General features: G+C 48.8%; 1 protein-coding gene across 3 annotated transcripts in view; it reads left to right on the forward strand.

Moving 5' to 3' along the window:
* The window catches only part of ANAPC1 (anaphase promoting complex subunit 1), a 75,539-nt gene extending 66,414 nt beyond the window's left edge, over positions 1-9,125 (forward strand). For all 3 annotated transcript variants that reach the window (XM_065589896.1, XM_065589897.1, XM_065589898.1), the window contains exons 43-48: positions 2,458-2,596; positions 3,414-3,500; positions 4,147-4,242; positions 4,576-4,774; positions 5,684-5,818; positions 8,445-9,125. In XM_065589896.1, the coding sequence (XP_065445968.1) occupies positions 2,458-2,596; positions 3,414-3,500; positions 4,147-4,242; positions 4,576-4,774; positions 5,684-5,818; positions 8,445-8,560 (772 nt within the window). In that variant the 3' untranslated portion in view covers positions 8,561-9,125. The remainder of the gene's footprint in view (positions 1-2,457; positions 2,597-3,413; positions 3,501-4,146; positions 4,243-4,575; positions 4,775-5,683; positions 5,819-8,444) is intronic.
* The last annotated feature ends 4,397 nt before the right edge of the window (positions 9,126-13,522 follow it).

The following is a 13,522-nucleotide window of genomic DNA, read 5'->3' on the forward strand; positions in this document are numbered from 1 at the left end:
ATACCAAGAGAGGGGAAAATTGCTTTTGTAGTGAGCCAGCCACTCCCAGTCCCTATTCAAGCCCAAATTAATGGTGTTAAATTAGCAGAACACCACTAGCCATCACGTACAGCCCCCAGCTAAAACCTCTCCACTACATCATCAGCCTATCCTGGAAAATGATCCCTCACTTTCACAGACCTTGGGAAGCAGGCCAGTCCCCGGAAAATAATCCCTCATCTACAACCTATCCTGGAAAATGATCTCACATCATCAACCTATCCTACAACCTATCCCTCACTCTCACAGACCTTGGGAGGCAGGCTAGTCCTTGCTTACAGACAGCCCCCCAAACTGAAGTAAATACTCGCCAGCAACTACACACCACACCACAGAAACACTAACTCAGGAACCAATCCATGTAACAAACCCCATTGCCAACTCTGTCCCCATATCTACTCTAGCGACACCATCAGAGCACACCAGCCACACCATCAGGGGCTCATTCACCTGCACAACTACCAATGTGATATATGCCATCATGTCCAGCAATGCCCCTCTGCCATGTACATTGACCAAACTGGACAGCCTCTACATAAAAGAATAAATGGACACAAATCAGACATCAGGAAAGGTAACATACAAAAGCCAGTACGAGAACACTTCAATCTCCCTGGACATTCAAGAACAGATTTAAAAGTAGCCATCCTTCAACAAAAAAACTTCAAAAACAGACTTCAAAGAGAAACTGCAGAGCTACAATTCATTTGCTAATTTAACACCATTAATTACGGCTTGACTAGGGACTGGGAGTGGCTGGCTCACTACAAAAGCAATTTCTCTCTCTTGGTATTGATACCTCCTCATCGATTATTGGGAGTGGACCACATCCACCCTGACTGAATTGGCTTTGTTACCTTACAAGTGTAGAACCAGTGTTAACTTCCTTCTCTTCATGTGTCAGTATATTTATGCCTGCATCTGTAATTTTCACTCCATGCAGCTGAAGAAGTAGGTTTTTTACCTGCGAAAGTTTATACCCAAATAAATCTGTTAGTCTTTAAAGTGCCACTGGACTCCTTGTTGTATCTGAGTATAGGATTCACAGGTAAAATTATTCCTAGCATTATAGATAGCAGCCTGGAATTGTAAAGTCTGTAAATGACATATGCAAGCTAGAGTGGCGTGAAAAGAACCACTTGAATGTTTCACTAGTAATTTTGCTATTTCATTTAATGTAAATGACACAGTCAAGATTAGGTTGGATTCAGGAACACCCCCTGTGTGGAGCTACACCCTAAAACCACCCACAGATTGGAGTAGAACGTGATGGCCCATTTGTAAAAAGGGGGAATCTCACCGTTAGCATATTCAGCCAGTGCTGTGTCATCTACACTCGCTGCCTTTCGGGTTTTGGGTTGGGGGCGAAGGTGATGGTTTTGACCTGTAAGTCCCCTAGTGGCTTTGGAGCTGTCTACCTGAGAGTCCCTCTTTCCCATGCCGTAATGCCACAGGTAACATGGGGGCTGCCAACGGGACATGCTCTCTGGGGGCCCCCAGCTTTGGAATTAGTGCTCCACAATGGCCCGAAGCTGATGGCATTCAGGGCATGCTGCAGAGCGGCCCGCCTCCCCGTCCTAGCTATTTTAAATGGGGGAGGATTGTGAGGCTGGTGACTTGGTGGAGCTGCAGGGGACAGAGGTTTTAGCTTTATTTGCCTGGCTCCCTGGTTATGGGTTACTGCAGCATGATGGTGTTGATGTGCTGTTTTTGATAGGGTATTTTACAGTTCTGGGTAAAGGATCCCAGAGCATATGGATAAGGTGCCCTTTTATATAAATCTAAATAAGGTAAATGACTTTTCTGAACAAACTCAATTGCTTTGAGTAGCGAAGCTCTGAGCTGTTTTCACGTATGTGGGGCTCACCCTAACTTGTAGGGTTGCTTCTGAACAGCAGGTTGTTGGTGTTGCTATCTCTTGCTGTAAGAGGAAAGCCCGTTCTCTTGGGAAAATGGGGCAAAGCACAGACACATGGCACTACTCTTTGTCGAGTGAGGCACAATGTGACTGGACCCCTCTGGTGCTATTTTTAGGGGGTGACGCTTGGGGGCTGAACCACCCATTAAGGGTAGAGATGGCCGTAATTGACTTCTTCAGAGGGAATTCATAATATTGTATAGATCAGTAATACTGGAAAACCTCACTCCTCTTTCCTCTCCCACCACTGCTCCCCTCCCCCCGCCAGATTGCCTTCCTGTGGTTGGATGTCAGAGAAATTGAGATCTCCCCATGCATGTGGATATACAGGCACTAAATAACGAGGAAGCAAATCCCTGGATGGGGACATTGGCCCATACAAGTGACTAGGTTGCTAGTTATTTCTACATCTGTTTGCCATGTCAGGAGTCAGTACCACAGCTGGATGGAAAGAGATTTAAATAAGTTCAGAACTGTAAACGTTGTTGTTGTTGTTTCAGGTCGATCCTTTCAAAGGATGGCATCTTGTATGTAAAACTGAGAGCTGGGCAGCTCTCGTACAAAGAGGACCCAATGGGCTGGCGCAGTTTGTTAGCACAGGCGGTCACCCACAGGAACTCTGAAACTCGGACATTCAAGGTAGCGTCCTCTAACTGTTCCGCTAGCGAGCACAAAGCAGTAAGGTGACCACTATGGTTACCAGCAGCTCTGCACGCAAAGTTCTCACCTGAACGGTGCTGGAGCTTTGGGAGAACGGTAGTAGGGCAGTGAGTGGTTGAGCTATTGAGCCTGCCGCCTTCCTGGGTTCAAATATGGGCTAGGAGGGTAGTGATGAAAAGCTGTCGCTATCTGACAGCTACTTGGCCTGTGGGAAATGAATTAGTGGGTTCAGTCCAATTCCCTCTGGCCAGGAGCCCATCACAGAACTGCCATTGTCAGAGCCCAGAGCGTGAATTGGCAGGTCAGTGGGGAATTCCACCTCTAGAAGTGGCCTTTACAGAGCAGGGATGGAGGAGCCACGTTGAGCTGCAGCTGAGAAATGTGTACAGCCGCTGCCTGTGCCGCTCTCACTCAGAATTTCAAGTGGCACAGTGCTGCCCGTCTGGTACTTTCCAGGAGGGCTGAAATCGCTCTGACAAATGGCATTAATTTGTGGCTGTAGGGAAATTAGCCCAGCAGCTGCCACAGAGCACTGGGCCAGGCTGAGTACCCACTCCACCAGCCCTGCCTCTTTCCTTTCTAAATCATCCATGGCATCACTTTTTGCAGTGGTCAGATGAAAAGGTTATGAGACTTTGATTTTGCCCCTTAAATCAATCATGTAGATTACAATGACCTGCCCTGAGCTCTGGAGAATCACAGTAGGGAAGGAGGGGAGGGTATAAATCATTGTTTGACCTATGCAATGAAAGCAAAAGATTCCTACTCTAAAGTGTGCATTTTTACCTCTTTTTAGCCAGAAACTATTTCTGCTTTCACTTCTGATCCGGCACTACTTTCATTTGCTGACTATTTCTGCAAACCAGCTGTGAACATGGGTCAGGTACACATTGCCTATATGTGGGATATTGCTCAGAAGAATGGTTTCTTTTCTTGTTTTCGTAAATAAAATGCAGAAAACGAATGTTAAGTTGCAGACAGCAGAGCTAATTAAGTAATGCAAGAAAAATTGTTCTGAAAAGCCTTGGAGAGGTATTTGCTATATGGAACAAAATGGCATTACATAAAAAAAGAACGCACCAAAGTAGAAACAGAAAATAGAACTATGGAACCTGCACTTAAAAAGCTTTTCAGTATAACCTTCTGCCACTAGTTAACCTCACAATTATACGCCCTGAATTCCCTATGGTTTCTACAAGGTAGAGCTAATGAATACTGAGAGAAAGCAGGTTACTGCTATTATTTAGGGCAGCCACTAAAGTTGTCTTGTGAATGAAGACTGTCTTCTCTTTGTGCAGAATGAAATCTGAGGCGAACCTTCAAAAATACAAAGGGAGGGAGAAAAATGTAACTGCATTTTGCATTCTTTTAATGAATAAATACACAGGGACACAAATCTTTACATAAATGAATTACAGCGGATAATGTGGGGGATTAACCATAACAGAAGCCAACGTGAGCAATGTAAGAGAGCTTGTAATAAATTACATGTACAGTGTGCACTTTGTGAAAGGCCTGTCTTTTATCAGAAACAGGAAATATTGGATCTCTTCTCATCTATTCTTTATGAGTGTGTTACTCGAGAGAATCCGGAGATGCTGCCTGCATACATAGCAATAGATCAGGTACAGTGAACAGTGTTTATTTTTTTTATCCTTAATAGCACTAACTCTGCAGAAGGGTATCATGTCAGTCTTACTCCTTTCATATGTATCATGGATACCAGAAATGGAAAATAGAAATCTGTCAGTAAACCTGTGGTGACCGAGCAAAGATTTCAAGATAACAATTGAAAAATAACTTAATGAGGTGATAAAGATCAGGAGAGAGTAATCTAGTTTTTTTCGATTGACGCACTGAGGGAGGGAAGTTCAGTTATTTTGCAGTTATGAGGGAAATGTTTCTTTTCTAGTACAGATCGAGTTCACAGTAGATCTTTGTGTTTTCTCTCCTGTTAGGCCGTGAGGATATTGGAGAGAAAAGAAATGTCTGAGACCTTTGAACTATGGCAGATAAAGCTGGTATTAGAATTTTTCAGCTCCAGAAGCCACCAGGAGAGGGTGAGGAGAAATCCAAACAGGGGGCTCTTCATGAACTCTGAATTTCTGCCTGTGATGAAGTGCACGATTGATAATACTTTGGACCAGTGGCTACAAGGTAAAGAGAGCAGCATGAGTATAATGCCACTTTTTGGTTGTGAGTCTGTGACCCTGCACTGGGAGAGATCTGACACCCAGCAGCTGTACAGCAGGGTATCAGACTTCTTTGTATCTTGCCCATCAGCTGGTTTTTTAACTTCATTAGTGGAGGTGGGGGAGGGGAAATAAAGAACCGATTTCTCATGTTTGAATCCTGATTATCTCCTGATCGGCCAGTTTGTAAGTGTGAATGCTGCCTCCTTCAGGTAATCAAGAGAAGGAATTATAGCTGATTTCTGATTTTTTTTTTAATCTTAAATATTTGCACAAATCCAGGGAGTCTTAAAAGATGAGCTGGTGCTCTGAACTTCTGCCACCGCTGGAATTTTAAAATAGTCTCCAAAGTCTGGTTACCTGTGTCATGGGAGGCCCCGTGTAGTGTGTATTGTGTAGAACAGCAATATGTGTCTGCACTTCTCTCTCTCTCTGTGCGTTTCATTTTGTGTAATTACCTGGTGTTCAAGTTTGCACCTTCTGAGAGCATTGCGTTCCAACTGGAACGCTTTCACGTAGCATTTGTATGATACCTTGGGGCTCAGTTTGACTGCTTCCTTGTTTGGAAAGTTTGAGTTAACGCAGGAGATGACTCAGACTTCCCTAGTTTTCCGAGGGGCAGAGATGTCCTGTGAGCCCAGCAGAAGCGAAGCGGGGGTTAGGTTTGAAGAATGGCATGGTGGTAGTCCTTGAATGAAGAGCTGCCACAAGCTAAAGCCCTGGCCTTGGTAGTCTGTGCTGCGGGGGGGAGATCCCTCCAACAAACCCATGTGGCAGGGAGCAATGTCCCACTCCAATGCCTTTCTGTGTTCTGTTCTCTCAACAAATGAGAAAACAGTCCCTGAATCTCATCAGGCTCCCTTGTATGTTACAGCCGGAGGGGACGTCTCTCTGCACTCCTACCTAAGTGGGCAGCCTACTGAAGAATCTCAGTTAAGTATGCTGGCCTGCTTCCTCGTTTACCACTCAGTCCCAACCCCAGGGCAGCTGTCAGCAGGTGGCTTAGAAGGTAAGGTTATATCTGTGCTGGGTTGGATTGGGCGTACTATTACTATAAGTTGGATGACCTTTCATGTTTACCTCATGTGTTAAGTTGTTGCTATAATGTTGATAATGTTTTTTACAGCTGTGCAAGTATTTTCTTTTCATGTGACTTTTCTTGGACCTTTTATGTGGTGAGCAGGACCCTTCGCTGTAGGGACATGATGGGGGATTAAAGACATCAGCCTTAGCCACTGCTCTTCAGTAGACATCCTGGCTTTTCTCCAGGTTGATTTGGATAAGGATATGAGGCCTTGTTCCCTTAGCACTCAACCAGGGACCTTCAGTGCACCAAAGGGCAGCAGGATTCATGGTACCTTGCACCTGGAGGTATTGACGTTTCCAAAGGCAGTGGACAAGATCAGACAGACTGCAGTCCTCTGCTCCCCTTTGTTACTCTAGCTTTGTCCTGAACATCGTTGTTCAACTTTCCTTTGAGCACCTAGATGGTTCTGGAGAGAGGACCTGCTCTCCTGCCTATTTTCCTAGTGGCAACCTGTTTGGTCAGGCAGGTAGGGAAATTTAATTCCGTGGCCTCTATTGAATACCCCCTCCCCCCTCCCCCCATGACAAGCTGATGCTGAGAGCAGTCCTGTCCTCACGAGCCTGATCTAGGCATTGCTTCCTGCTGACCCAATTCTGGGAAGGCCTCCACACTTTGATGGGAGGAGAGCTCCGTGGCGCTTTAGGGACCCAAGAAGGATGTGACCACCTCTGTTGGCAGAGGAGTAAGGGAATTTATTGCTGAAAGCTTATTAGCTAAAGGCACGGCTCCTCTTCCCGAAGGCCTGGCCATTCCACCAGAGCAGACTGCACTATGGGCACAAGAGGGGAAAGTGCCTCTCCCTTGTACATTTTCAGGGTAGGTGCCTGGGCAGCCCTTCAGACCCTTCTTACCCTCACAGGTCACATGGGCAGGCCTCTGGAGACACCACCTTTCTCTGTGTCCTCCCTGTCTGGGATAGGTCCGTGCATTGGGAGCTCCCAGTGTCCTGACAGATGGAGGGGACCTGAGAGAGGGCCGTCTGCTTAGCACTAATCCATTCTCCTGATAGCCTGACATCCCATGTCACTTCCTGACTTCGCTTTTCAACATCTGCTTTCCTAGATGCTCTGTTCTAAACCCAGCTGCTCAGAAATCAGGCCCTCCCCTCCACCTCGTGAGATTTTAAAAAACAATCAGTGTTGGCTCTTCTGCTTTCTGGGATTTGAGTCTCTCGGGTCACGTTTTTCAGCTTTTCTCCCCAACCACGGGGTCCAGAACCTGACTGCTTTTAAAGGAAAGCCGAGACTCCCCTGTAACCAGGAGCGCCGCCAGCTTTTTTGCCGCCCTAGGCGGCGGAAGGTCCCGCCCCCGAAATGCCGCCCCTGACAGAGGCGGCGGAAGGTCCCGCCCCCGAAATACCAACGACGACCGGGGTGGTCGAAGATCCGGTCACCGCCCCCCAAATGTTAGCGCCCTAGGCGACTGCCTAGGTCTCCTAATGGGTTGCGCCAGCCCTGCCTGTAACAACAGCATTTGGGGAGCTGGGGCTGTAAGAAAAACACCACTTACCAGGAAAGAGTCTCAGAAGAGCTGGAAATCTGTAGGTGTTTGCAGGGTGCCCTTCTAGCCTTCCTGTTCTCCCTTGGGGCGTTCTGTTTTTTGTTTTTTTTTCTTCAGAGTTGTTGCTCACATCTTGGGGGTTGCCTCCCTCGGCTCACTTCTCTAGGAGAGGCTTTTATAATTGGCTTGTTCAGTGAACATCATTCAGGCTACTTTGCACATACATATCACTTCATTTCTTCTTTCTCCACATACAGAGTTGCCAGGTCGGGCCTGGCGTTTGAGTATAAACATTATGAGAAGCATACAGAATTGCTAGGCTGTCAGGAGTTACCAAGCTTGTTTTCCTTACTCCAACCTTGATGGCAAAATAGAAAATAAAACCCCAACCCCTCCACTGGGGGAGGTAGCTGGGCTGTTGGGTGGGCGGCGCGGTACAAGTAAGGATCAGCCAACACTTTCGGTGTGGGAGGGCATTTGGAAAAGCTGGAGAGAGAGTTGTTTTTTTGTTGTCTTTTTTTTTTAAAAGACACTCAAAAGAATAGAGACAGGAGAGTGAGAGAGTAACAAAGCTTGATGTGCAAGGTCAGGCCTAAAGGAGCATTTGGGTGGGGACACCATCAATTGAAAGAAAAATCCCATTCCCACATCTCCCTGAATTTTGTACCTACAGCTGAGTAGGATGTTTTAGTTCATTTCCTTTGTGTGTCGTCAGTTTGGCTGTTTCCCTCCATAGGCGATTGGATACCCGGTTTTCTGTCTGATTTCTGTGTTGCTGGTGGAGTCTTAAGTCTCCTTCACCAACATATACACGGATTCCTTTCCTGATTGTTAAGGCAAACTTAAACTAAAAATCGCCAGTTTACTGTTCGTAGACTATCCATTTTGGGGGGGTGTGTTTGGACATTGAGTAGACGGCTACACCACCAAAGACACGCATCCTTACTGCACTGAGCAGCAGTGATATTCTACTCCCAACACTGGTAACTGTTTCCGTATGCAAGCATTCTCCAGATACAGAATCATTCTCCTGCTTTTGTCTCACTAGGGAACATGAGCTTTTCGGAACTGCTTTTGAAATTCAGGCAGCTGAAAATGCCAGTTCGTGCGTTGCTGCGACTTGCACCTCTACTACTTGGAAATCCACAGTCAATGGTGCTGTGACTGTGCCAAGATGGAGACCCAGAACACAAATCTTACACAGTGACCAAAAGCCAATGCCAATAGTGTTGTTTTAAGTTATCTGAAAGACACGCGGATGAAGGGAACTGAACGTTGTAATTTCACAGGCAATGTCCCAAGTATCTCTTCCACTTGCCTGTAGATGTTTTGACTGTGACAGGGAGCTTTGTATGTGTTGTTGTTACAGTGAAGAGTACCTACATACAACGAATTAATCATTTACTTTTCTAAATAAAGTTTGTTTACAAAAAAGCCTTGTGGCGAGTCATGAAAATAACCCATCTGGAAGCAATTGGTCACCTCATGTCCTCGCCACCCAGTACCCTGAGCCTTTGGCACTTTTAAAATTGTCTTTAATGAGATAGCAAAGGGCTTTTTACAGGGAGGGCATACAGGAGCAATAGGCCTCGACCTCTGCTTTCTCTCTTGGACATCTGGATGGAAACTATAAAGATGAGTCTTACGCCATCACATTCATATACTGCCTGTTGCTTTCTTTTCTTCAGCCATTTTCGAAATTCTAATCTTTTTTTCTAAAACACATTTTTTTTTTAAAAAAAAATGGGACCATTTCGAGCCCAGCAGAACAAAGACAACTTTGAATTTCCTTTTTTAAATGGGATTATCTTAATTTCTTTTTTCAGCTGGTGCTAAGCAGAACCTGCTTGCTGGGCTATGCTGCCTCTCAGATGAGGCTGACTCTATGTACCTCGCTATGCTATTTGGACAGTCTGCGATTCCTGCACCCCCACCTCTGACACAGAGAGGTGCTGGCCCAGGAAATGGTTTGCACATGATGGAATTTCTGTGCAGCAAACGAGGAAAAGCGGCAGGCAGAAAGATGTTAGTGCTGTGGTAAGAGCAATGGCCTAGAACCTTTGAGACCAGAGAGCTAGTCAGTGGATTTGCTGCAGGCTGGTTATGCAAGATTAAGTCCCCTAAACTAGAGCATTTGGGCCAACAGTAGTGGCAGGCTCACATCTCTGTACTTCAGTTCTCCCAGAAGGGGGCTCACTACATGGAGCCTGGAATGTTGGAGGGGTGGGGGAGCACACCCTGGGCGCTGCTGGCTGGTGACCAACAACTGAGCAGAGGGGTTATGGCTTTAGGAGGGGTAACGGGGCAGCCCTGGATCTTGGAGGAGATGGCAGCTTCCAAGGGACCATGTCAAAAACGGGCTAGGAAGTGGGAGGACAAGGCTGGGGCGGGGGGGGGGTCACCTCTCTGAGGACTATCGAGAACCCCTCATCACTGCCAGAAAAGAGGATGGCCTGGGGGGGGTCAAGCGCCAGCTGGAGACCAGGCTTCAGAGTGGAGAAAAGTTGTCAGATTTTTCTGGAAAAAGAAAATATTTTCTATTTTTACTTTTTAAAAACAAACCTGTTTAAAATGAAATCTGAATTTAATCCAAAATATGTTAAGTCCTGAACATTCTTTCTCGAAACATTTAAATAAAAATCCGTGCTTATCAAAAACTTTGAGTTAGACTGTTTTATTATATTTAAAGAAAGAATTGGGAAAAATATCTAACTTTGTCAATATGGCACACTAGGTCATGTGCTATATTATGGGCTTGTTTTGTTCACTAAAAATCTATTTTATATGTTGTTTGAATTCCATTTGCCATCCTAGTGCCGCGTGACACACACCATGAGCAAAAAGTTAATTATCTAGTAAAAGTAGTAAAAAGTAAATTATCTAGTAAAAAGTAGTATTTCATTCACCATTTTAACATACTAAAATATACAATTAATATGAAAATATTAAGCTGTATAATTACTTACGTGTATATAGTTAGTGTATCTTTGTAGGTAGCAAAAAGCCATAAAGGCTCTCTTTAGTTGTAAGTCAACATGTTTTTATGGTGCTGTCCACCAATGCGAATGCACCTTGCTTTAGAAAAGAACTGCTGTGCAAATGGAACAGGGGACTAAATTGATGATTTCAGTTGAGGCTTTCCACTTGGTGACTTAAATCATGATTGAAATCAATCCACCCAGCCAGGGTTTGTTCCCGGCTGTTCCACGCACTCCCTGTGTGACCTTGGACAAGTCAGTTCATGTCTCTGGGCCTCTGGTCCCCCTCTGTCCAAAGGGATAACGCTGCCCAGCACCAGGAGAGGAGTGGGGAGATGAGGGCATGGGTTGAGGTGAGGCATATACATAGCAGTTGGAAGCTCGTAAGGGCAACGTCTCCAGGAGGCGGGCTGGGGATGGGTCCAGGGTGATGCCTGGGATAACATATACTAATGGCCAGCAGTGACCAGGCGCTTTCCTCTGCTGAGATGGTGGCTTCGATAGCCTGCGTATGCACAGGTCTTGGCAGTGGGGCTGTTTCTGGAGCACCATGGGCAGGGGCGATACCTGGGATGAGCTCCCCGAGACTCAGAGCAACATCTAATATCGTTGGCAGACTCGCTATCGCAGCCAGAGAGAGTAGAGCCGGCCGTGGCAGGGCTCCGGCCAGCCAGCGTCGCTCATATGCTGTGTAGCAGAGGAAGGGGCCCTTCCAGAAAATATCGCTGGGCTGGAGCAGGCCGCAGGCACTGCGCGACCCCAGGCGCCAATGCTCGGAAAGGCGCTCTCTCTCCACGGATCCCGTGGGAGGGCCGTGACAAGAGAACACACCCCACGAGGAATGAAAGCCAGGCCTGAAGTTGGGGCGCTGCTTTCAACACAGCCCAACACATAAGTAACTCTGCCCCTGCAGGGAGGGCAGTAGGGCCTGGGAAGATCAGAGTTTAATCCGTCCTGTACAAAGACGGCCATTTCCTGGGTCCGGCACAGCCCTGAAGCAGCGCTCCTGTTCAGACAGTCCCTAGAGCCCCTCACCACAGCCTGCAGCACCAGTCCAGGGAGCGCATGCTGCTGGTTGGCAGAAATCGCACGGATCTGCCTCTCCAAGGAGGCAAGCGATGAATTAGGGGCCTTCCTGCAGCTTAAACAAATATTCTCCGCTCCCCAAAGAATTCAGTGAGGTGCCGGCTAGGGTGACCAGATGTCCCGATATTTAACCCTTTGTCCCGCGTCCTGATCAATGTACGATCGGGACGCCATTTGTTCTGATATTCGGGTAAGGAGGGAGGTGCTGACCCCGTGGGTGCTCTGGGGCTGAAGCACCCATGGGGAAAAATTGCAGCCAAGCTCCCCGCTCCTTGCCTCCTTCTCCCCCTCCCCCCCCAGTGCGCTGCGTCCCCACTCCTCCCCCCCCCTCCAGCGCTTCCCAACACCTAACAGCTGTTTGGCGGTGCTTAGTGCTTTCTGGGAGGGAGAGGGGAGGAGCGGGTACTCGGGGGAGGAGGCAGAGAAGAGGTGGGGAAGGGGGTGGAATGGGGGTGGGGTCAGGGCAGTGCAGGGTGGAAAGAGGCAGGGGGTGGACGAGCACCCACCTGGCAGAGGGGAAGTTGGCGCCGTAGGGGTGAGTGGTGGGCGGGCAGGTGAGGAGGCGAGCAGTGGGTGGGGGACTGAGGAGGGACGCAGCACGCCAGCGGCAGGCTGGGGAATGGCGCGGTGGGGGGGCCTGGAGCAGAGTGGGGGCGGAGCCTGGGAGGAGCGGGGGTGGGCTGTGGGCAGGGCTGATGGCACCCCAATGTGTCCCGATATTTTAGTATGGTGATCCGGTCACCCTAGTGCCGGCAGCCCTGTGGGCGCAGAGGGTAAGGTGGTGTTTGAGTGGTGCGTGACACGCAGCAGCTTCTCTGGGTTTGGACGTCGGCGGTGTCTCTTCACACCGCCACCTCGAGCATGATGGGGGGCGCCCCCCACTCCCTGTGGGACTGGGGGGTTGAAGTCCTGGGCAGCAGGAGCAGACAGCGCAGCCCGTGCGGCCTGTCGAAGGGCTCGTCTCCACGCTGGCCTCAGAGAAGTCACGATGGGAGCAGCCGCAGGGAGGGGCCACAGAACGAGCGTTCACATGGACCCGGGGCCCCCCATCTTCTGTCGGGCTGGTCCTGGGGAGTGGCGGCGGCTGTCCTGGCCCGTGCCCGTCGGTCAGGCGTGGCTGCTTTCCCCTCACCGGGGCTCAGGGCCAACTGCTCCCACCCCTGCCCGGCAGCCCTGCCCAGGGTATGAACCCGTCCACGCAGGTGTTCACATCCTAAAGAGCGCCCCCTTTCAGAGGATCTCATTTATTAACATAGGCCCAAATAGAGCATAAGCCAACCTCCACCCTAGCCCCTTAACCTAAGACTGACTCTGTCACCCAGCTCTGTTCCCGCCAAAATCCGCTGCTGGCCCTTCGGCCCAGGCCCTTTGCCAGCAGGATTCTCGTGGCTGAGGTCTCTGCCTCAGAGCCGGCTCTCTTGACTCTCCCTAGCTAGATCTATCCAGTCAGGGCTCTGTGGAGATCTCTGACCTGCAGCCTTTCCCTAGGGTAGTGCATAGGTCCTGGCGGGTTGGGCTTCCTTCCGGCCACTGCTTGGGAGAGCCCTTTGCTGAGGCTTTCCGCTGCTCTCGCCTTAGGGATCTCCTCCTGTCTCTAAGAGCACCGGCTTTGCTGAGCTCTCCCAGAATGCCTCTCCTCAGGAGTGCCTGGCCTACCAGAGCTCAGGTAACCTTTTCATTAGGTCCAGGTGGCTCCTTCGCTAATTAACCATGAAGCAGCTACCTGGGGTGGTCAGTTGTCCCCAGATGCACCTGCAGAAGGCAATCAGGGCAGACTGGGCCCTGACCCCTTCAAGGGCCTGTCGCCCCCTGAACTGGGACAGCCGTCCTGCTCGCTGGACGTGGGGTTAGTTGGGTGCCTGCAGGTGGAGGGAGTTCATCCGGCATCTTTTACTGGAGTATCTCTGCTTGCTGCGTGAACAGTGGCGTTCCCCTCACAGGTAGAGCAAACACGATGCCCGCAATGAGACGCTGTCAGTGCTTTGGGGAGAGCTGAAGAAACGCTCCATTATCGCAGCAAGCGATGAAGGAAAGGCAAGTGACTGTCCAACAGCTTCCAAAT

The sequence above is a fragment of the Chrysemys picta genome, chromosome 3 (assembly GCF_011386835.1).
Source record: "Chrysemys picta bellii isolate R12L10 chromosome 3, ASM1138683v2, whole genome shotgun sequence".
Taxonomy (NCBI): Eukaryota; Metazoa; Chordata; order Testudines; family Emydidae; genus Chrysemys; species Chrysemys picta.